General features: G+C 47.6%; 1 protein-coding gene across 4 annotated transcripts in view; it reads left to right on the top strand.

Annotated features, from left to right (window-relative positions):
- Window positions 1–443: 443 nt before the first annotated feature.
- LOC134353977 (neuronal-specific septin-3-like) overlaps window positions 444–24,416 on the top strand; it is a 51,016-nt gene continuing 27,043 nt past the window's right edge. For 2 of the 4 annotated variants that reach the window (XM_063062594.1, XM_063062590.1), the window contains exons 1-4: window positions 12,292–13,160; window positions 13,894–14,088; window positions 17,943–18,071; window positions 23,222–23,303. In XM_063062594.1, coding sequence (XP_062918664.1) covers window positions 13,118–13,160; window positions 13,894–14,088; window positions 17,943–18,071; window positions 23,222–23,303 — 449 coding nt within the window. In that variant the 5' untranslated portion in view covers window positions 12,292–13,117. Of the gene's footprint in view, window positions 471–4,956; window positions 5,171–12,291; window positions 13,161–13,893; window positions 14,089–17,942; window positions 18,072–23,221; window positions 23,304–24,416 lie in introns of those variants that run through there. The other 2 variants (XM_063062593.1, XM_063062591.1) reach the window with 2 other exon arrangements.

Here is a 24,416-nt window from a genome sequence, read left to right as displayed (position 1 = left end):
CCATGGCCCTGCCTCACCCCTGACTCCTCCCTGTGTGTGTGGGGATGAACCAGACACCAGACACAATAAGGCTGGGTGACTTTGTCGGCCGTAAACTGAGAACCAATCAGCTGGTGTGAATGGGACAGCAGGTCACCCACCGTGCCACAGCAGCCAATCCGTGGCTTTCCCCTATGAGTCATGACAGGGGGCAACAAAGAGCAAAGGAGGGGCAGCGAGACAACGGGGGGGAATTCAGCAACAGGCAGTCCCTGGGTCTTCCAGAGGTGAGCCCACTCCCGGCCAGCCTGTGGAAATCGGTGTGGGTTTGGTTCTCAGCTAACAGCTATTCCTTATCAGTCTTCACCTCCTGCTGTGTTTCACTGAGATAGAGGGCACAAACCAATAGGGGGCCAGTGACTCGTCAGGAACGTCACAACTGATGTCCTTTCCTAACACGCAGAACCTGAAAAAGTCTCGGGGGAAGAGCTGTGAGTACAGAATCCTCCTGCTTCTCTGCTGGAATAGGGCTTGAAACTGCAGAAGTGTTAAAGGGCTGGATAGAGGAGGGGTGGGGTGCAACTGATCCACCAAGATTGGGCCTGTTGACTGAAGGTTCCTTGCGAGAGAACTTTCCAGAAAGGGAAGGATGGAATCTTGTGGATGGGGCAAGGCAGGAGGCCATCTGAACGCAGAACTTTAAAGCTGCTTCAGAGTGGGATGGGAGGCAGCTGGGGGAATTCCTGGAGTGAGTGGCGTGGGAAGTAGGTTGGGAAGGGGACGAAAGAGGGCAGGGCGGCAGGAGGGGCAGAGGGGAGCGCAGAGCACAAGGCTGAGGGCGAGCTATGTGGGATGGGAGCAGGGAGCTGGTGGGGGGGGGTGCTGAAGAGTAGACATGACGATTGTTCCTGTCTGGGGGAGTCAGCACAGCGTTAGTAGGAGGGGAGTTTGCTTGGAAACAGGTAGAAGAAGGTTATGGCAGAGGAGGAGTGGGACTGCGATTGAGGAGAAGAGGTGTTGAGGGGGTGAGATTGCGGGGAGAGGAAATTGTAGGAGGAGGAAGACTGTAGGAGGAGGGGGATTCTGAGGGAAATAGACTGTGGACGAGGAAACAACCTACAGGTCCAGCCTGCACTCAGTAAGTTCTCTGCAGAAGTGGTTTGTGGCAGAGAAGGGATACTGGTAGTGAGGGTTATCGAGGTGACAGAAGTGGTGTGTGGCAAGAGGGATATGGGTAGTGAGGGTGACAGTAACCTACACCAGGGGCGATTCACACCAGCCGATTCACCCCCACCAGCCTTTTGGGGTGGGGGGAGGAAACCGGAGCACGTGGGGCAAATCCACGTGGTCACGGGGAACACGTGCGAACGCCAGACAACGGCGGAGGTCAGGGTTGAACCCGGGTCTCTGAAACTGTGAGCCGGCAGCACTGACCCCACCGCTCAGCCACACTGCCGGCTCGACCTTCGGCCCCTGTTGGCTGCGTGCTGGCGGAATCGGCTCGGTGTAAATCTTCAAAGCTGAGCAAGCAGTCCCAGCGGAGGAAGACTATATCAGGCTGATGTCGGGAAGTTCACGGCATGCTGGTCAGCGTGTGCGCCGGGTCAGTGGGGCTGCAGGTCCAGCCAGCGGGATGGGGACAGTTTCTAGCACCGATGAACGCAGGCTCTTCCTCAGCTGTCTTCAGTTTGTAATTCTGTGAATGAACAAAAAGACGTGTGTGTGTGTGTGTGTGTGTGTGTGTGTGTGTGTGTGTGACTTTGTGTGCATGTGTGCGTCTGTGTATGTATATGAGTGTTTGCGTGCATGAGACTGTGTGTTTATGTGTATGTATGCAGTACCATGTTTGGAAGGCAAATACAACTGCAGATACTGGAATATGAGACAAAATTGAAACTCTGGAAGAACACTACCAGTAAGGCAGAATCTGTGGAGAGAGATAAACGTCACGTTTTGGGTCAGTGACTCTTTCTCAGCACAGGGTCAGCTGATAAGCAGCATGAGTACTGACTGAAGCATTTTCCTGTACACTGGGTGTTTGACGGTCTTCTTCCTATAATGGGTTCTGTTGGGTTCCTTTGTTTCAAGGCTGCCTGTAAGGAGACGAATCTCAAGATTATATATAGTTTATGTACTTTGATAATAAATGTACTTTGAACTTTGTAGAACAACACAGAATTAAGCCCTTCAGTCCAGCTTGTCCACACTGACTGTGATGTCCATCTATGCTAATTCTATTTACTCCATTAGCCCCATACCCCTTCCCTATCCGAACCCATCCAAAGGCCTTTTTTTAAATTAATTTTTTATAAGTTTCTACAATGCAACAACAACAAAAACAGTAAAAAAGAAGTTTATACAGTGCAAAACAAACATATCAAATGTACAGCAACACACATAAAAGTTGCTGGTGAACGCAGCAGGCCAGGCAGCATCTCTAGGAAGAGGGACAGTCGACGTTTCAGGCCGAGACCCTTCGTCAGGACTAACTGAAGGACGAACTAGTAAGAGATTTGAAAGTTGGAGGGGGAGGGGGAGATCCAAAATGATAGGAGAAGACAGGAAGGGGAGGAATGGAACCAAGAGCTGGACAGTTGATTGGCAAAAGGGATATGAGAGGATCATGGGACAGGAGGCCCAGGGAGAAAGAAAAGGGGGAGGGGGAAGCCCAGAGGATGGGCGAGGGGTATAGTCAGAGGGACAGAGGGAGAAAAAGGATGTGTGTATATAAATAAATAAATAATGGATAGGGTATGAGGGGGAGGTGGGACATTAGCGGAAGTTTGAGAAGTCAATGTTCATGCCATCAGGTTGGAGGCTACCCAGACGGAATATAAGGTGTTGCTCCTCCAACCTGAGTGTGGCTTCATCTTTACAGTAGAGGAGGCCATGGATAGACATATCAGAATGGGAATGGGCCAGTTTATAACAGTTAAGGAAAATCACCCATAGTAGAATCATATAAAGTTAGCTACCACCCCACCCACCCACCCACCCACTACCCAACTCCAAGCCAACCTTACGATATATAGAAAAGTTAATCAGAACTTTTATCACCGCAGAGCTGTATTTATAAAAAGGTATATTGCCTACTACCTGAGCTATAATATGTTTACACATAAAAAAAATCGTAAACCTTAACCGAAAGAAGCTGGAAGTAAGGGATTTAAATGCAAAAGAGAAAAAGGCCTTTTAAACATTGTTATTGTCCCACCTCGCCCACTTCCTCCAGCAGCTCATTCCAGATATTTACCATTCTCTCTGTGAAACACTTATCCTGTCAGACCTGCCTTAAATTCTCCCCTCTCACCTGAAACCCGTGTCTTCTTCTGCACTCTCTTGTCCTGGGATAAAGTCTTTGACTCTCTATCATGTCTATGCCTCTCATAAATTTTATCAACCTATGTAACGCACCGTTCGGCCTCCTACGGAACTGTGCAAAAGTGTTGGGCACATATATATAACCAGGGTGCCTAGTACAGTCCTGTACTTGTCACCCTGGGGCAGAGAGCGAGTTTGCAAATCTGGCGGGAGCAGGGGGTGTTGTGAATGGCAAGGGTGGAGCACCATGGGAGGAGTGTGGGACAGGTGGCAGAGAAGGAGTGCCAGGGATGGGGGGGTGGCACAGGTGCAGACACACCCAGCCCTGAGACACCAGGCAAGGTCATTGGATTCCAAACAATTGGTTTATTGATCATTACAGAATGTCTCTCTGGTACTTCCCACTCTCTTCCCCTTTTCCCAACCGTGATTCCCCTCTCCCTGACCCCCTTCCCACTCTCAGTCCACAATGGAGACCCCTATCAGAATCAGTTTTATCATCGCTCACGTATGCCTTGAAATGTGTTGATTTTTTTTTTGTCTTACACTGTTTTTGCAGTCCCTCCCTAACTCCACATTGTGAACTTGTCCTGCTGCGCTCTGGGGAATGTTCCCACTCACAGATCAGTGAGATAATTCAGAAGAATAAAGTTAGGTACTAAGTGGTGGCCTTGTCCCTTTTTTTTGTCACGGATTTAGATGATGTGAAGAGGGGTCTCTGCCAGAAATGTCAACGGTTTATGCATTTCCATAGGTGTTGCCCGACCTGCCGGGTTCCTCCAGTATTTTATCCGTGTTGACGTGAAATCTCTTGTTTTCCAACAGAAGGACAAGATATAAAATTACTATAACTTACTAAAATACAAAAAAAGGGAATAACGAGGTAGTTATGAACTGTTCAGAAATCTAATGGCAGGGTGGGGCGGGGGAAGAAGCTGGTTTTGAATCGTCCAGGGTGAGGCTTCTGGTTTCTGGACCTTCTCTCCGATGGTAGTAAGGAGAAGGGGGCACGTCCTCGATGGAGAGGGTCCTCGGTGATGGATGGCGCCTTCTTGAGGCACTGCCTGTTGAAGAAGTCCCCGATGGCGTGGAGGGCTGGTTGACATTCTGCACATTCGGAATTTTTAATGAAAAGTGGCGGTGCATTTTAATGCTCCTTGTTCCGGGCCGGTTTGTCCCGTTCACAAGGGGGGAGGCCAGTTCAGCCAGATGTCCGGGTCCCGTTGCAACAATCTGCTGGAGCAACTCAGTGGGTCCAGAGAACTCTGTGGGGGCAGGGGGAGGAATTGTCAACCTTTGGGGTCCAAACTCTGAGTGGGGACTGCCCGGGGATTTGGATCTGAATGGTAGACAGCTCCCTTATCTCCCGCAGATGCTGCCGGACTCGCTTTCTTCCAGATTGTCCGTCGCTCCAGATTCTATCACTTGCTCCCTCCTGTGTCTTACACCCCAGCCCCGGCCATCTGCCCGTGGAGAGCGGCCTCCGCCTAGTTAGGGGCGGCGGGGCATCACACGACCTGCCACCCGGCGAGGTAAACTGCCCGCCGAAGGGAAAGCCCGGCCGGGCGGTGGCTGCGCCGGGGGAGCTGGGGAGGCCGGGATGATGAGCATCTCCGGTCTGAGCATGCCTGGCGGAGAGCAGGGGGGCTCAGCTGCTGAGGGAAGCTCTCGCGTCTCAGAAGGGAGTGGTGGAGTGTGTGATGTGATGGGGGAGCCGCTCCTTCCATAATCGGCTCACGTGACGGCAGTGGGGCCAGGATCCCAGGAAAACACAGGAATATTATCAGGTCGCAGCCGTAAATATTCGACAGGCTCCGGCTGGAATCCGAGGCGGCCGGCGCAGGTACTCGCAGCATCCAGATGTGGCAAGGTACTGTGGCTGAGCTCCGTGCCTTTTGTATGTTGTGTGTCGGCTGTGGGCGAGCCCCGGCTCTCCCCGATACGGATCTAATCCCGATACCCTTCCCTCCCTGCTCCCCGGTGGGGAGATTCCCAGATCCGGAAGCCACAAGGATGGCTGCATGTTGTGCCCGCCGAAAGATGGGCTGCTTTGATGGAACGATTAACTGTTTGGGTCCCAGCCTCTCGGATTCACTTTGTCCGTGTTCGATGGAAGAGAACCATTTTTGATTCACAGGTTATGTGTTCATCGTTCCCAACGTCATTCGGGCGTTTGTATCTGCACCCGTGATTCATTCCTGAGAGTTTCCCTCTGTCCCCATCTCCACCCACACACACCCCGGATCATCCTCCGTGTCTTTCCCCATTCACCATCTAAAACCCTGTGTCTCACCGCCGCCCCGTCTCATTCCCGTCTCTCCCGCCCTGTTCTAATACATCTCATCCCGCCTCACCCCCTGTCTCATCCCGTCTCTCCCCCTCTTTCAACACATCTAACCCGTCTCATCCACTGTTTCAACACATCTGGCCCGTCTCTTCCCCTGTCTCACTTTCTGATTCACCTTCCTTGTCTCCCCACAACTGTCTACTCCCCCCCCACCAACTGTCCCCTCCCAGACTGTTCCTACCCCAGACTGTCTCCATCATAAACAGTCACCCCCCTCATACAGCCACACCCCTGGACTGTCTGTCCCCCTGATTTTCTCCCCCCTCAGACTGTCTACCACTCCCACCCCAGACTCTCCTCCCAGACTGTTCTTCCCCCCTCAGACAGCCACACCCTTCGACTATCTCCCCCACGCACCAACATCCCCCACCCCTCCATCTCCCTCTGCTGGTCTCAACCCCCACGCCTCAGGTTGGTCAGTGACACAAAAAAATGCATTTCATTGTATATTTTGATTTAGCTGTGATAATTAAAGCTAACCTTTAATCTTTAACATCTCATTAAAAAAACACTCCATCAGCGAGGGTCCGCACTCCAATCCATCACCCAATGGAACAGAGACACCCCAACGGTGAGACCCACCGATCAATTGGGAGTAAATGGATCAACCTGCTAAAGATCTGAGCGCGGTCTCCGCTGCTGTCCCGTCGTGCTTTTGCTGGAAGAGTTGAGGGAACTTGGGAGGGATGGGTCATAGGGAAGGCAGGCTCCCACTTGGATCCAAGCCCCTTTCAGATTGAAGTGTTTTGCTCTGAAGAGGCTGTAACATTGCCCACTCTGACAGGGCTGGACACTTTTTGAAGTGGTCCCAACACTGAGAGCATTCGCTGAAAGGGGAGGTGAGGTGGCTCACTCTTTGAAGAGAGCTGCAAGTGATCATTCCATTTAAAGAGGATCTCAACACTCTCACAAAAGACGATTCCTTAAAAGAAACTGCTTTAAGGAAGCTCCTGAGGAAGGCCTGCCTTTTGAACAGAGCACTGTTGGTTAGCTGCCTTGGTTATGGGTATTATACTTCTTGTGACACAGAGTCCAGCAGTCCATTGGATCACAGAGGGTCATAGGGTCCATCAGTCCATTGGATCCCTAGGAGCCTGCTCCCATTTCTCTCTATCCTGGTAACTTATTTCCATATCCTTATGATAAAGAAGGATGCTACTGTATTTATCTGAATGACTCTGGGCAGGTTCACAGAGCCATCCCCATTCCCTGAAACTGATTCCCATCAATTCCCCCCTGGTTCTCCCAGTCACGACACACTGGGGGCAGTTTGCAGCACCCAGTCAACCTCTGGGATGCGAGAGGAAACTAGAGCACCCAAAGGAAGCTCATATGGTTACAAAGGGGACATGCAAGCTCCACACAAAGATCAGGATTGAGCCCAGGATGAACCAACACCTCTGGCACTTACCAGAACTAAATCAAAATTCCTTACTGCACATGCCAGGTGGTTACAAACTGTACGTTTGAACTTCTGCAACCCACCTGGTGAAGGTGCTTCCATGTAGAGAAGGGTCTTAGTGTCCAAGTCCATAGCTCCCTGAAAATACTGCACATATTCTTGGGGTGGTAAGGAAGGCATGTGGCATGCTTGCCCTATTGGTCAAGGTCTTGAGTGCAAGAGTCAAGAAGTTAAGTTGTAGCTTTATAAAACTCTAATAATCTGCATCCGGAGTATTGCATTCATTACGATCCTTGCTGATTTGATTTGACGCAATGGACACATTTTACTGTATGTTTTGGGGTACATATGACAGATAAAGCTAAGCTCTCTTTAGCAACACACATAAAATGCCGGAGGAACTCAGCAGGTCAGGCAGCATCTATGGAAATGAATAAGCAGTCAACGTTTCAGGCCGAGACCAATCTTCAGTGTCCAAGACATGACTTACCTTAGTCCTGAAGAAGGGTCTTGGCCTGAAATCTCCATAGATGCTGAGTTCCTCCAGCATTTTGTGTGTGTGCTGCTCTGGATTTCCAGCCTCTGCAGAATGTGTCATTTTAATAACCCCTCTTTACCTCCTAAGGTCACCCCACTACAGGAAGGACATGAAGGTTTTGGAGAGGGTGTGGAAGAGGTTTACCGGGACACTGCCTGGTTTGGGGGGCATGTGCGATCATAAGAGGCTGGATAAATTTGAGTTGCTTTCTCTAGAGCGGTGGAGGCTGCGGGGAGATCTGATAAAAGTTTATAAGATTATGAGGCACAGATAAAGTAGACACCCTGTATCTTTTTCCCCACTAGGGGGCATAAATTTAAAGCCAGAGTGGGGTAAAGTCAAATGAGATGAGTGGGGTAAATTTTCATTCACAGTGACAGGTGCCTGGAATGTGAGGCCCGATGGGGGTGTGGTGGTGGAGGAAGATACATTAGAGGGCTTTAAGAGGCTCTTAGATAGTCACAGGGAAGGGCAGAGAATGAAAGGATTTGGACTTTGGCAGGCAGAAAGGATAGGTCTGGAGAAGAAAGGGTCTGCTTCTATGTTTTGCTGCTCTCTGTTCTATAAAGCTACTCTAGAGCCGCCTCCCCCTTCAGCAGTTCAATTGTCCACCAACACTCAGGGCGAGATACGGCAGCGCTGTGGACCTCTGACCATGAAACCACTGGGTTCTATCCATTGGCCCGCTGATTGAGGTGCGTACAAGTATTGTTGCAGCTTCATCAGGCTGGTGGCTGCTGCTGCTCCCAGCATGCACTTCTCCACCTCCGTCACGAAGGACCCTCACCGTCCAGGGCATGTCCTCTTTTCATTACTGCCACTGGAGATATATATGTTTTATGTTGTAATTTATACTATATGTCCTGCATTGTGTGGGCACGTGGCCAAGTGGTTAAGGCGTTTGACTGGCAACCTGAAGGTCGCTAGTTCGAGCCCCAGCTGAGGCAGTGTGTTGTGTCCTTGAGCAAGGCACTTAACCACACAGTGCTCTGCGACGACACCGGTGCCAAGCTGTATCGGCCCTGGCCCTTCCCTTGGACAACATCAGTGGCATGGAGAGGGGAGACTTGCAGCATGGGCAACTGCTGGTCTTCCATACAACCTTGCCCAGGCCTGCACCCTGGAGAGTGAAGACTTTCCAGGCGCAGATCCATGGTCTCGCAAGACTAACGGATGCTTTTACGTCTTGTGTTGTATGGCTGCCACAATACAACAGGATTCAAGGCATATGTCAGTGATAATAAAGCCGATTTTGATTCCACTCCTTAACTGATGCCTCGACTGAGAGAGGGAATCTGCCCATGCTGGTGCATATTTCTCCTGCTGCTGACGGTTTCCAACATGCCAAGCACAGCTAGTTTTGAGCTCCAGGCGTGTTCTGAGACTACCGGTGGAACCCCGGCCCCAAGCGGACTGGTGAGAGATGGATCGAGTAATCTCCTCCTCGTATTTGGTTCACGTACCACCTGCCGCAGACCCAGTCTGGCATCTGTCCTTCAGGACTCCGCTGGCTCGCTCATTGTTGGTGCCACTGGCCTACCCCTGGTGATGGACTTTGAAGTCCACACCCTGGAGTACGACTCTGTGCCTTTAGTGATCCTTCCCAGTGCTGCTCAACAGGGAGAGCAGCGTCTGGTGATCATGAGGAGTTTCCCGATGACAGGGTCTTGAAGCCGATGTTGAAGCTCTTCCCTCCCACCATCTCACCATCACTGGCAGGCAAACGATCATTGCGAACAAGGGTCTGTAACTTACGTTTGGACTTGGAGGCAATTTGATGTGGCCGAACCGAGGTGAGGCAACGGGCCTGTCACCGAGGGCAAGGAAGACCCGAGGTTCAATCGATTTAAGCGCTGGGCCAAATTGGAAAGGTCGGGTACAGTCCGGGTCGAGGCGGTGGGGTGCGGGTCCCAGAACGTATCGAGGCCACCGAACCCAATGTTTCGGATGAAAATATAGGCGTAGGGCCAGATTGAAAAAGTCAGGGTATCGGGGCCCGAGGCAATGGGCCGGGCAATTCAGCTTGCCGTTCTGCTCTGCGCTGAACTGAAGGTCTGTGAATGGACACTCTGTGTTCAACTCAGAATGCTATTTGCTTGCATTTATTGTTTGCGTGATCTTTTTTCTCTGCACATTGGGTGTCTTTTTTTTAAACGGGTTTTTTGGGTATTGTTGTTTCGTGGCTGCCTGTAAGGAGACGAATCTCAAGGTTGTGTTAGGTAGACATACTTCGATAATGAATGTACTTTGAACCTTTGTCTCTCCTGCCACTGAGCCCAGGATTGTGATGGAGGAAGCTGGAGTAACAAAGGATTCTCTGTGATCACTTCACCACAGTGAGTGTTTGCACATGATTGTTTAAACTTTAAAACTCCTGTGCACACAACACTGCCCAAGGTCCAGCGTAAAGTTTAAACTCCTGTGCACACAACACTGCCCAAGGTCCAGCACAGTACTGACAGAGAGCTGCACTGTCCAGTGCTAATGTTCGGATAAATCACAAATGCAAGATCTCTCAAGTAGATGTAAATTGACAATAGGCATATTATTGTCACATGTACCGAGGGACAGCGAGAAGCTTTGTTTTGTACTCCATCTGGGGTCGCAAGGTAGTGTGAGCGTCCAGCAACCCTGGTTCAATTCTGCCACTGTCTGCAAGGAGTTTGCACGTTCTCCACCCGACTGTGTGGATTCCTCCGGATGCTCCGGTTTCCTCCCACATTCCAGAGATGTACTGCTAGTGGGTCAATTGGTCACATGGGTTTAATTGGGCGGCATGAACTCAGAGGGCTGGAAGAGCTTGTTGCCCTGCTGTATCTCTAAATTTTAAAATGTGCAGTACTGTCGCAGACACACACACACACACATAGCTAGGGTGCCTAAGACTTTTGCACAGTACTGTATTTATCAACTTGGAGCAGAGAGCGAGTTTGTAAATCCGGCGGGAGCAAAGGAGGTTGGGAATGGCAAAGATGGAGCACTGTGGGAGGGGTAAGGGTAGGAGTGCCAGGGGCGGATGGGGTATGGTGTGGGTGCAGACACACCCCACCTTGAGACACTAGCCAAGGTCATTTGCTTCCAAGTAACTGGTTTATTGATCGTTACAAAATATCTCTCTGGTGCTTCCTGCTCCCTCCCCTCTCTCTTCCCTTTTTCCCAACTGTGATTCCCCTCTTCTTGCCCCCTTCCCAACCTCAGCCCACAATAGAGACCCATATCAAAATCAGGTTTATCATCACTCACATGTCATGAAATTAGTTTTTTCTTTGTGGCAGAAGTACAGTGCAATTAAGACTTCTACTGTGCAAAAGACTTGGGCACCCTGGCTATACATATATGTACCTAAGACTTTTGCACAGCGCTGTATGTCATTACAACAATGCATTGAGGAACCACAGGGGAAAATAATAACAGAATGCAGAATGAAGTGATACACTTCAAGAGAAAGTGCAGAGCAGATAAACAATAAGGTGCAAGGTAACAATGAGGTAGATTATGAGGTGGATTGTCCATCTTATCGTGCTAGTTCATTAATGGGTTAGAAGCGGTTCTTGGGCCAGGTGGTACATGGCTTTTGTAGTTTCTATCCAATGGGATGGAGAGAGAAGAGAGAATATCTATGAATATGTTGTCTTCTTTCACCAAGGCAGTGGGAAGTGCAGACAGAGCCTATGCAGGGAAGTTGGTTTCCATGATGTGCTGTGCTGTGTCCATAAATCTCTGCAGTTTCTTGCGGTCTCGGGCAGAACAGTAGGCATACCAGTCTGTGATGTATCAGGATACTTTCTATGATGCATTGATAAAAATTGGTAAGGGTCAAAGCAAAAATGTTGAATTTCTTTAGCCTGAGAAAATAGAGGTGGTGAGCTTCACATCTGTAAAGATCCAGGTTGTTATTGTGAAGGATACCGGCCAAAATGTGTACCCTCATTAACTTTACTAAAGTCACATCACTAACATTGAATCATAGAATTGTACGGCACAGAAATGGGCCCTTCAGCCCATCTTGTCTGTGCTGACCTAGATGCAAATCCACACTCAACCCATTTACTCACATTAGGCACAAATCTCCCTTGACCTTTTTCTGTCCAGGGATCTGCCTAAATGTCTTTTAAATTTGTAATTTAATTCTATCTGCAGAAAACTTTTAGATGTGAACCATTAACTGTTTCTCTCTGTCTACAGTTGCTGCCTGGCCCACAGAGTATTTTTCACAATTTCTGTTTCCAGTTTTCTAGCAGGGGCTGTCTTTTTTTCAGTCACATAGTCACTGGGATCTTGCTGTGCAAAAATGGACAGTACGCCATCCAATGTTGTAACAACAAGCATATTTGAAATGCCCTTTTAAAAATTGTGGGTCATCTGGAGTTTGCGCTGGTTGTTAGAAGAAATGCAGAGCTTTCAACTTTGAACAGCTGGCATGTTTGTCTTACAACGGTGGGCTTTGGGAAGAGAGGCCTTGTATTCTTGGCCTAATGGGGGCGATTAGAGCTGGAGATAGGCTCCACCACAGAGGATGGCGGCAACACGTGTAAGCCCCACAGAGGTTATGTAAGGTGCCTGACTACGGCCCGACACTTTCCCTAGGCTATTGGTCTGGGAGAAGCATTCTTCTGATTGGTTGTTGAAGTCACTCTTCTGATTGGTTGTTGAAATCACTCTTCTGATTGGTTCCATCCACAATCATTGCCATGGAGCTGGAGGGTTGCCGCCGTGTGTTCTGCTTGCCCGTTGCCGGCCATCCTTCTCTTTAACTGCAGACACCAGGTTATCTGGAATTAAACGATTGTCCGCGGCGGCGGTGTTTATTCCCGCCGCTGCACCTCTGCCGAGTGATTCATTCAATCAGCCGCATGTTGCTCGCTTTACGGTGTAACGCCGTCGCCTGGAAACACAGCGGCTCCGAGAGGCTGCCGGAGCCGGGAACTTGTCAGAGCACACCGCTACCCACCTCCTCCCTCAGCCTTCGGCCTCAAGCAGTGTCGTATAATACGCCATTCACTGGAGGATCGTGTGTCTCCATCACTGACGAGGTTCAAGAAGAAATGAGGGAATAAAGAGACCAAACGAAGAAAGAACCAGATGGGGGACATTTTAAATCTGAAAGACTTCCATCGCAGTTTACTACGTACAGTTTCAGTTGTTCAAAGCCAGGGAGGTTATGGCATGAGTCTTTGTTATCGAAAGGACCCTTAACCACAATGATGAATTAATTGTATTTGCTTTAGCGGCAGAGTGCAGCCTTTCTCGTGGATCTCTGGGGAGGCGTATGACAAGCCCCGGAGCCCGACTATAGACTGCGGTGTATTGACGAGTACCTTATGGCCATTCCAGTGTGCAGTACCTCCTGGTCGCTGCCCACATGGGTTAATGGGATATTCACACGACCATGACACCTGCTGCAAGTTATAGGCAGAGCAGTGATTCGGCGAGGGTGCAGGCAGACATCACAGGGCAAGGCGAGGCGAAGTCCACGTACACAGATCATTGAGTTATCTTCGGCAGGAACCAAAAATAATCCTCAAGGCTGATGGGTTGCTGGCCTTCAACCATCAGGAGCTGCGTGCAAAGGGGTAGAATCTGTTCTTTTGCATAGTAGGGGAATTAAGGGTTATGGGGAAAAGGCAGGTAGGTGGAGATGAGTCTATGGTCAGATCAGCCATGATCTTATTGAATGGCGGAGTAGGCTCGATGGGCCAGATGCCGACTCCTGCTCCTATTTCTTATGTTGTTGTTCTGTGGGACAAACAAATTGGAGTCGCAGATAGAAAAGAAGCTTGTGAAAGATACGGAGGGAGGTGGATCAGTTAGAAAGTTGGGCAGGATGGTAGCAGGTGGAACTTAATCCAGATAAGTGTGAGGAAATGCACTTTGGGATGCCAAACACTTAAATCACATACACAGTGAATGGCAGGGGACCCCAGGAGTGTCGATGCACAGAAGGACCCTGAGGTGCAAATCCATAGCTTCCTGAAAGTGGGTGCACAGGTGCTTAAGGTGATGAAGAAAGCATTTGGTATGCTTGCCTTCATAGATCGAAGATTTGGGACGGCGTGTTGGAGCTGTACAAAGTATTGGTTGGACTGCACTTGGAATATTGTGTACAGTTCTAGTCACCACACAATACAAAGGGCGTAGTAGCGATGGAAGGAGTGCAGAAGAGGTTCTCCAGGGTGTTGTCTGGAGTAGAGAGCAGTAGCTACAAGGGGCTGATGCTGATTAGATTTCTTCAGTTAAAATAGTGAAGAGGAGACTATAAAGAGATGTCAGGATGTGGGATTTATTCTGTCATCTGCTTCCTCAAAGGTTTGGAAGAGGATAGAAAACCGGGCTCCGGCATGTCGGAAGTGGTTCAAGATGCCAAACCCAAGCCCGCTGTGCCCATGAAACCATCGGCAGTGGGCTCCCAGCTACTGGGCTACGTGGGAATTGACACCATCATCGAGCAAATGCGACGGAAGACCATGAAGACAGGATTCGATTTTAATATCATGGTCGTGGGTAAGAACTTGGGCGTTGCATTAACACTGACCTGCCAGAGCACACATGCTCGTGCGGGATGGGACCAAGGGGGGGGGGGAGCTGAGGAAAATGTTACTCCATCAGTGGAAAGGGTAAGGGAAACAGATTTAATGATAACTTTCAGAAGAAGCTGGATAAACTCAGTGCTCTATATAACAGCCCTGTTCCTTTGGTGCAGCCTCAAAATACAAAGGCTTCCCTTTAGAACAGAGATGAGGAGGAATTTCTTTAGCCAGAGGGTGGTGAATCTGTGGAATTCGTTGCCTCATTTTCAGAGTGGACAGTCCTGTTCTGAAAAATCAGGGGATCATGGAAGCTAGGGAAAATCTAGGGAAGGCTTTCTGTAAGTGTCAAGAAAGAATCCTGGTGACGGACCGATCGTGCTGACCTTCATGAAGACTGGGTTCCTCAGCTTCATCGAGGATCAATATAAAGAGTGTGGAATTGTGGTGGGAATAAGGTATCTGAGACAATGGGTAGAGTGAGTAGAGGACACTGTCTGTGCTACGTTGTCAAGGAATATTCAGCCACAGTAGCTGTGGAGGGTGGAGGAGGGAAGGAGGGTACTCAAACAGTACCCATCTCTCAATCTGACCCGTGCATGACCAGGCTGTCTGATGCCCTCAAGTATGACAGTACCATCAATGGACTGTGTGGGTGCTCCATTGATTCCCTGCCCTCTAGAGCTGATACTCAGGGGAATCAGGAGCTAAAGCCAGTGCTCGGACATCCCAGGCAGTAAAACCTTACAGTTCTTCATTTTCTTTGGAGATTTTTGTTTGTTAGTTATTCCCGTAGAGGATGGGGAGAGACACTGTTCGACAAAGGCCAGAAGTCAGGTGATATAGTTTCCCTCCATCAGCCATTACACCAGCAGCACTGGAGTCAGATACAGCCAGACCTGTACTGCTCGCATTACAGTCAGAAACCCCATACAGAAGTGATGCCAAAGGCGGCGGGCACTCGCAGATTATCAGTGACAGGCTGCCTGTAATGCACCAATCCCTTGCAACATGTGGCACCTGTCAGTATGATACAGCAGCGAATATCTCTAAAAGAGCGGGTTCGCTGGAATGTGTGTTTTTTCCCGGTACTCAACAGAGCAGCCAAACTGTCCAGTGTCTGGGTATGAAGGTTTGCAAATCTTTGCCCCAAATCCCTGTCACCATGCAAGTAGGGTAAAGAACTCTCTGTCCCGTCCTTGGATTGTTTAATGAGACAGCCCATGCCCATTTGGCAAAGGAAGCGACAGCTGAAGCTGGTCCGTAAGATCATCCTGGTTACAGGGTTCCTTTCACATGCACAATGCTCACACATGCACGTGTATATATATACACACACACACACACACACACACACACACACACACAGTACTGAGCACACACACAAACACACACTCACAATGCTTCTGAGCGTGCACACAACGTAGACCTCTGCTTCAGTCAGTGCAAGTTGAATAACGCAGCCAATAACTATTACCACCTCTGCAATTAGCAAAATGATCCAAATGTCCCCGGAGACTCCCACTCCCAGAGAGCGTCAGCCAGTGATTCAATCTCTTTCAACACTTGCAGAGGTCCTTTTAGCATGAACTCGATGCCTCCCTCTGGTGCCTTCAGATTTTAGTACTTGTTCAGTTTTAAGACGACTGATTCATATAAAATAATTCTTCAGATTTAATCCCAGAGTCAGAGCACCATTTCACAAATCAAACCTGCAGACCTGACCTGACCCGCCAGACACCCTGTGAGGTCTACTGTCAGGTCAGTGGCTGAACCAGTGGAGGCATGCAGGGCAGTGATGCTCCTGATAATGAAACAGCCGCACGACTGTATTCCCACCCAGCTGACGACCTCTCACCCTTTCAGCGTAACTGTGTTCCTAGTGTACATTGTCAACTTTTGATTATTGGGATCTAGTATTTAATATTTCAGTAGTATTTGAGTAATATTGTAAATATATTGTTTGATTAAGCATTCTTGATCATTTAGAGAAATACTTGCAGGTTATACGTAAAAATAAGTCAATTGCATACATTATGATCCTGTTATGTTATGCGTGCGTGCCTCGCTTAAAGTAAAAACAAACCTAGGATACGTAACTCCTGGATCCATGTTTTTGTTTTCAACTATAAGATCATGGGATATAGGAACAGAATCAGGCCATTTGGCCCATCGAGTCGGCTCCACCTTTTCATCATGGCTGATCCATTTCCCTTTCAGACTCCATCTCCTGCCTTCTCCCCCATATCCCTTCATGCTCTAACTAATGAAGAATTTATCAACCTCTGCTTTAAATACACCAAATGATTTGGTCTCCACAACCGCCTACGGCAACAGGTTCCACAGATTCACCATGTTCTGCCTGAAGAAATTCCTCCTCATCTCCATTCTAAAAGGACGTCCCTCTATTCTGAGGCTGTGCCCTCTTGTCTTCAATTCCCCCACCATAGGAAACATCCTTTCCGCATCCACTCTGCTGAGGCCTTTCAGCATTTGCTGGGTTTCAATGAGGTTTAATCTTTAAGATAGTTTAACGTTTTAGAGCTACAAAGCATAACAGTGGTGATGATTAAGTTTTAAATAAACCCAAGACAACTGTCTACCTTTTGAAGCACAGCAAGACATTCAAGTTTTTAAAAAAGTAGCACAGCAAGTGTCTCTTCAGAAAAGGGAGACAGAGAAGATTGAGTTTAAAAAAAGCAGAAAACGGACATATTCACAGGTTCATAAATTGTGAGCACAGGGTGATCATAATCACAAATAAACAAAAGGAGCAGAAATGTTGGCTACATCAGAATGTTAGATGTGTTTGATTGCACAACAGATAACTGAATATTGTATACTGAGAAAATTGAGCAGTATTTTGAGACAAATGGAATAGCTAATGAGAAATGAGTACTAGTTTTGCTGAGTGTATTGGGTTTAAGGTCATACAGTTTGCTTAGATATTCAACTGCTCCAACAATACCAGCCAAAATGAACTTAGCTGATATCATGAAAGTAAAGCAGGAATATTTAGAACCAAAACCATTGTTGATTGGAAAACACTTTAGTTTCATAAGCAGAATCAAAAGGAAGGGAAGTTCATTTCAGTGTGTGTGACTGAATTGAAGAAGTTGTCTGAGCATTCTTAGTTCAGTGATGGGCTTAATGTTGCACTGAGAGATCGCTTAGTTTTTGTGAAATCTTACAAGAAAGCCTTCAAAAGTGGCTCCTAACTGATGCACAACTTACATTTAAAAGAGCAGTTGAAATAGCTGTATCAATGGAAACAGTAGACAGAGACATCATTATGTTGTAGTCAGGATTGAACAAACTCTAAACAGAAACTGGCAAAGCCAAACAAGTCTGTTACCATTATGGCAGGGGCTCTCATACACCAAACCAATGCAGATTTAAAGGCGAAACTTGCAAAAAATGCAACAAAGTAGGACACATACAAAAAGCATGTTGGGCAGACAAAAATAAATGGACTGCACAGGGAAGAGCTACCTGGAATGCACTTCCAGAGGAGATGGTGGAATCAGATATAATCACCACATTTATGAGGAACTTAGACAGAAAGAAGCAAATGTATGGTCCCAATCCAGGCAAGTGGAATTAGTGTAGATGGGCAAAAGGGTCAGCATGGAAGTGATGGGCTGAAGGGCCTGTTTCTGTTCTGCACACCTCTGTGATTTTATGTCTATATGCAGTTTTGACTCCAATTTGCCAAGCTGTTTCCTTTCCCTTCCGTCCAAATTCAGCAGCTGAGCACATTCGAGATATTTTTTTCATTTTCCCTTTCCCCTTTTTAAACAAATACTGATTTCCTTTCCTCACTTGCTCTAGGGCAGAGTGGTCTGGGGAAGTCAACTCTGGTGAACACCCTGTTCAAGTCACAAGTTAGTCGGAAATCCTGCGGTCGAAACCGGGAAGAGAAAGTCCCAAAAACAGTGGAGATCAAAACAGTTGGACACGGTGAGAATATTTGTAAACTAGAGTCTTTATGGTTACTCTTCCAGGTAAAGGAGACAAAACTGAACTGAGATTAGAGACGGCAGTTTGCAGGTAAATCCCTGTTGGGTGCAGCACTGAGAAACAACAGATGAATTTTCCTTCTGCAAGACCGGAAGGAGTAAATTCCCCCTTTCCAGCTTCTTACTGAGCATGTGATGGTTGCAAAGTGGCAGCTGCTAATCCTGTACATCGGTGGTTCTTGTCTCAGGTCTACACTGTAACCATGTAGCTGACTTGTAATTGGCCCTTTCGCCCTACAAGCAAAATCATTCAAAATGTGTCATTCAAAACTCATAGTAAGTCTTCAAATTTCCCTCTTGAACCAGGATCTGGGTCAGGTTTTCTAGCCTCTCGCCAGTTTTAGCTGATGAATAAGATTTCCTCCTTCCTTACGTTCCTGTAGACAGATTTCTCCCTATTGCCAAGTAATCTAGGATTCCCAATCAATCCTTTAATTATTTTTTTAATTTGGAGAGAGAGTGCAGAACAGGCCCAATGAGCATGCTGCCCAGCAACCCACCGATTTAGCCACTGGCCTAATCACCGGACAATTTACAATGACCAACTAACCTACTGACTGGTACGCCTTTGGAAAGTAGGAGGAAACCAGAGCACCTGGAGGAAACTATGCAGTCACGGGGATAAAGTACCAACTCCTTAGTGACAGCACCGGAGTTGAACTCTGAACTCCAAACTTGAAATGCCCTGAGCTGCAATAGCGTTGCACTAACCATGATGTTACCTTGGCACCCCAGTCTTCCTTAAATCCTCCTCAAAAGGCAGGAATAAAAGTGTAAACGATTGAAACACCTTGTCTTTGTCATTACAAGTTGAGATGACATACAAGCAATCAAGACGTATGAAGGAGAAGTAGGGGGACTGTGACTGGTGGATAACAGGAAGATACCATAAAACGTGGGAGCAGAATTAGGCCACTCAGCCCATCAACCTTGCCCTGCCATTTCATCAAGGCTGATTTATTATTCCTGTTAACCCCATTCTCCTGCCTTCTCCTTGTAACCTTTGATGCCCTGATGAACTAAGGAACTATCAAACTCTGCTTTAGATATACCCAATGACTTGGTCTCCACAGCCATCCATGGCAATGAATTCGACAGGTTCAGTGCCCTCTGGCGTCTAAAGAAATTCCTCCTCATCTCTGTTCTAAATAGACATCCTCCTATCCTGAAACTGTGCCCTCTGGTCCTAGATGCACCATTCTCTCCATATTCATTCTGTCTAGACCTTTCAATATGTAATAGGTCCTTGCTCGTTCTTCTAAGTTCCCGTGACTACTGGCTCGGAGCATTCAAATGTTCCTCAGATGTTAACCCTTTCATTCCTGGAATCATTCTCATGAACGTCCTCTGGAGCCCCTCCAATGTCAGCACATCTTTTAGTTAAGGGGCCTAAAATTGCTCACAGTACTCCAAGTGCGGTCTGACCAATGCCTTGTAAAGACTCAGCATTACATCCTTGCTCTTGTATTCCAGTCCTCTTGAAATGAATGCTAACATCGCCTTTCTTTCCACTAACTCTACCTGTGAGTTAACCAAGTCCCTTTGCAGCTCTGAATTTTGAATTTTCCCCCATTTAGAAAATAGTCCATGCCTTTATTCCTTCTACCAAAGTGCATGACCATACACCTCCATCTGCCATTTCTTCACCCATTCTGCCAATCTGTCCCAGCCCTTCTGCAGACTCCCTGCTTCCTCAATACTACCTGTGCCTCCACCTGTCTTTATATCACCTAAAATCTTGGCCACAAAGCCATCAATTCTGTCATCAAAATCATTGCCATATAATGTGAAAAGAAGTGGAGTCAATACCGACCCCTGTGGAACACCACTTGTCACTGGCAGCCAACCAGAAGGATACACTTCCTCAACAAGATACTTGCTTATCTTGTTAAGCAGCCTCATGTGTGACACCTTGTCAAAGACCTTCTGAAAATCCAAATATACAACATCCACTGATCCCATTTATCTATTCTACTTGTAATCTCCTCAAAGAATTCCAACATGTTTGTCAGGCAAGGTTTTCCCTTAAGGAAAGCATACTGGCTTTGTCCCATCTTGACCTGTCTCACCAAGAACTCCATAACCTCATCCTTCATAATGGACTTTAACATCTTCCAAACCCCTGAAGTCAGGCTACCTGGCCTATTATTTCCTTTCTTCTGCTTCCCTGCCTTCTTAAAGAGTGGAGTGACATTTACAATTTCCAGTCCTCAGGAACCATTCCAGAATCAGGTGATTCTTGAAAGATCATTTTTATGCCTGCACAATCTCTTCAGCTACTTCTTTCAAAACCATGGGGTGTAGCCCACCTGGTCCAGGCGGCTCATCTACCCATCGGCTTCCCAAGCACCTTTTCCTCAGAAATAGCAACTACACTCACTTCTGCCCCCTGACACTCTTGAATTTCTGGCATACTGCTGGTGTCTTCCACAGTGAAGACTGATGCAAAATAATAAATGTGTCCTCCATTTCTCTGTCCCCCATTATTACCTCTCCAGTATCATTTTCTGGCGGTCCAATATCCTCCCTTGCCTCTTTTTAACACAAAATAATCTGCAGATGCTGTTGTCAAAGGACCACTCACAATGTGCTGGAGGAACTCAGCAGGTCAGTCAGCATCAGTTGAAAAGATTAGTCGACGTTTCGGGCCGAAACCCTTCGTCAGGACTGAAGGAAGAATGTTGGGGAGGGTTTGAAAGTTCTTCCTTCAGTCCTGACGAAGGGTTTCGGCCCGAAACATCGACTAATCTTTTCAACTGATGCTGAATGACCTGCTGAGTTCCTCCAGCGCATTGTGAGTGTTGCCTCTCTTTAACTCTTTATATATCTGGAAAAAAAGTTCTCCATTTCTTTCTCCCCCATTGTTACCTCTCCAGTATCATTTTCCAGCAGTCCAATATCCCCTCTTGCCTCTCTTTTACTCTTTATATATCTGGGAAAAAAAACCTTTAATATCCTCTTTGATATTTATTGGCTGGCTTACCTTAATATTTCATCTTTTCTCTCTTTATGCTCTTTTTCAGTTGCCTTCTTTTGGTTTTTAAAAGCTTCCCAATCCTCTAACTTACGATTAATTTTTACTGTATTATATGCCCTTTCTTTTGCATTTATGCTGTCAGCCACGGTTGCCTCATCTTCCCCTTTGCGGACTTTTCTCATCTTTGGGATATATCTATCCTGTGCCTTTCGAACTGCCCCCAGAAACTCCAGCCATTGCTCTTCTACCGTCATCCCTGCTCGTGTCCCCTTCCAATCAACTTTGGCCAGCTCCTCTCTGCAATTCCCGTTACTCCACTGTAATACTGTAATGGAGGCAGAAATGGAGAGAGGGAAAAGAGGCTGGAAAGTCTAGCTCTATTTCTGTCTTCACTCCCACCAGAGTCCATCTGCCTTTCATTTCAACTGGTTCCACCTGTGACTACCAGCCTGTGCCTCACCCCTTACCTCTTCACGTTGACTATCTCCTGTCCATACAGTCAGTCCTGATGCAGGGTGTGGCCTGAAAAGCCAGCCGCCCTCCTGTCTTCACAGATGCAGCCTGACTCACTGAGTTTCTCCAACAGGTTTTATTACTCTAGGTTCCAGCATCTGCGGTCTCTTGTGTCTTCATTGTGCAGTGCTACGTTATTTAAATAATAAACTGCTTTTCCATTCCTCCTTCTGAAATAACCACATTGCACTCCATCTGGCAACTACTAAACCAATCTCTGTCTCTCTGCAAGCTTTTTGTGTCCTCCACCCAGCATCGCTAACCCACATCTCAACCCATGCCAATATATTACACCAAACCTCATGAGATCTTACCTGCTTCTCCAGCTGTCATCCCACCTCTACTTCACCTGAAGGCTAAAAACAAATTTGAGATGTCCCCCATCAACCCTTTTTATTGATGTATCATGCTAAGTATCGTTTCTGGATGCATCATGCCTTGAATAGCAACTACTCTAGCCGTGACTGCAGGAAACTGTAGAGAGTTGTGGTCAGAGCTCAGCACATCCTAGAAACCAACTTCCCCTCCTTGGACTCTGTCTACATTTCTCACTGCCATGGTAAAGCATTAAAATTATAATTGAAGACCCCAACGACAACCCAGACATTTTTGTTCTCCCCCTCTCGTGGGGCAGAAAATACAAAAGTCTGAACGCACATACCACCAGGGTCAAGGACAGCGTCTACCCCACTGGCAGAGAACGATTGAATGGTTCCCTAGTACAATAAGATAGACTTTTGTCCTCACAATCTGTCTTGTTATGATCTTGTCTACCTATACTGGACACTCTCTTGCAGCTATCATACTTTATTCTGCATTCTGTTACTATTTTACCTTGTTCTAACCCAAAGCATTGTGTAATGATTTGATGTGTATGAACAGAATGCAAGAGAAGCTTTTCACTGTACCACGGTACATGTGACAACAATAAACCAATTCCAATTAATTACCTTTTCAGTTTTATTCCGTTTTTGGGACTTGGGTATTGCTGGTTAGACCCGAATTGCCCTGGGGAAAATGGTGGTGAGCCATTATCATGTACCCCTGCAGTTCTGGTAAAGGTGTTCGCACACTGGATTACTCACTTTCTGAGGAGGTGAGAGTGGAACTGAACATCACCAAACATCCCATTCCGTGCTTCTGGGCCCAGTAAGAGAAATAAGCAGCAACGTACTTCAGAACAAGCCCAGAGTAAGCAGCTCACCCTCACACCCACCCAGGCTCCGCAGCAAGATATAGGCAGCAAGTTTATAGCAACTGGTCAGCAGCTCTGCCATTTTACAGGGAAAACAGCAAGTAGGCTGGGGTCTGAACCAATCAGGTTGAATGGGGTTGGGGCTTCAGAGTTGCTCTGAACCAATCAGGTCGAGCAGAGTTGCTCTGAACCAATCAGGTTGAGCAGAGTTGCTCTGAACCAATCAGGTTGACTGGAGTTGGGGCTCCAGAGTTAGAGGCAGTTCATTGGACAACATCAGCTTCATCAGTCAGTTGTTGACGACCAGCCAAACACTGGTAACCTACCACTCCCAGAAAGTTTAAAAAAAACACTCAAAGCCAATGCACTCATTATAATGGACATGATGGTTTTATCTTCTTTCCAGTCATCGAGGAGAAGGGGGTGAAGATGAAGCTGACAGTGATTGACACACCTGGATTCGGAGATCAGATCAACAATGACAACTGGTAGGTGAGGAAAACACTCGAACCACACATGGTTGTGGATGATCAGCCGTGATCACAGTGAATGGCAGTGCTGACTCGAAGGGCCAAATGGCCTACTCCTGCACCTATTGTCTGTTGTCTATTGGGTCACAGTCAACAAGGTGAGGTCCAGCCGTCAGACTGAGCTGGGAACAAATCCCTTCACCTGAGGATGTGAATGTTTGGAACCCTTTGCCCAGGAGAATTGAGGAGGCTCAGTCACTGCGTGTGTTTGGGTCAGAGGTTGATAGAGGGGTTAATGCAGGTAAATGGAGCCGAGTTGAAAGGTCAGCTGTGGTCTCACTGAACAGTGCAGCAGACACGAGGGGCTGAATGGCCCCCCCCATCCAGTTCCTCGCGTGTTCATCATGGGATGTCAGCAAAGGTGAGAAAAGAATGGCTGTGAAAGGCCGGAACTGAAGTAGGCCAGCCTGCCAAAGGAGCAGGAAGGGTGGGGGGATGGAATTCCATGGAAGTGGGTCTGTGTCCATGATCCACACTCCCTCAAAATGTTGAAAGTTGTGAGTGGGAACATCCTGGTTCTCCATGGGTAAGATGTCGCATGCAGAGCATTTGGAATGGATCCAACAACACACGATACACATCTGGACACCACCGGGGTCACCTTGTGAGTGTGGATGCCTCCCTGCACAAGTACACTGTGCAGTGCCGGTGAAGCTCTGCTTCACATTTCCTCAGCTACTGCTGGGGACCAGGCTCGCGTGGGCCACGATGAGATAGTTTGGAAAATCAAGAGCCCATCTTTCTACATACAAGAGATCTGCTCAAGTGTCTGGTAACAGTGGGGTTGAAGTGCCTTGAGCCTGATTCAGCGTAACATCGAAAACTTTGACAAACTTCTACAGATGTGTAGTGGAGAGTGTGTTAACTGGCTACATCACAGCCTGGTATGGGAACACCAATGCCTTTGAGTGGAAAATCCTACAAAAGGTAGTGGATTCAGCCAGTACATCACTGGTTAAGCCCTTTCAACCACTGAGCACAACCACATGAAATGCTGTCACAGGAAAGCAGCATCCATCATCAGAGATCCCCACCACCCAGGACATGCACTCTTCTTGCTGCTGCCATCGA

Source organism: Mobula hypostoma, chromosome 11 (genome assembly GCF_963921235.1).
Source record: "Mobula hypostoma chromosome 11, sMobHyp1.1, whole genome shotgun sequence".
NCBI classification, from domain to species: Eukaryota; Metazoa; Chordata; class Chondrichthyes; order Myliobatiformes; family Myliobatidae; genus Mobula; species Mobula hypostoma.
This window is presented reverse-complemented; position numbering and strand designations above follow the sequence as displayed.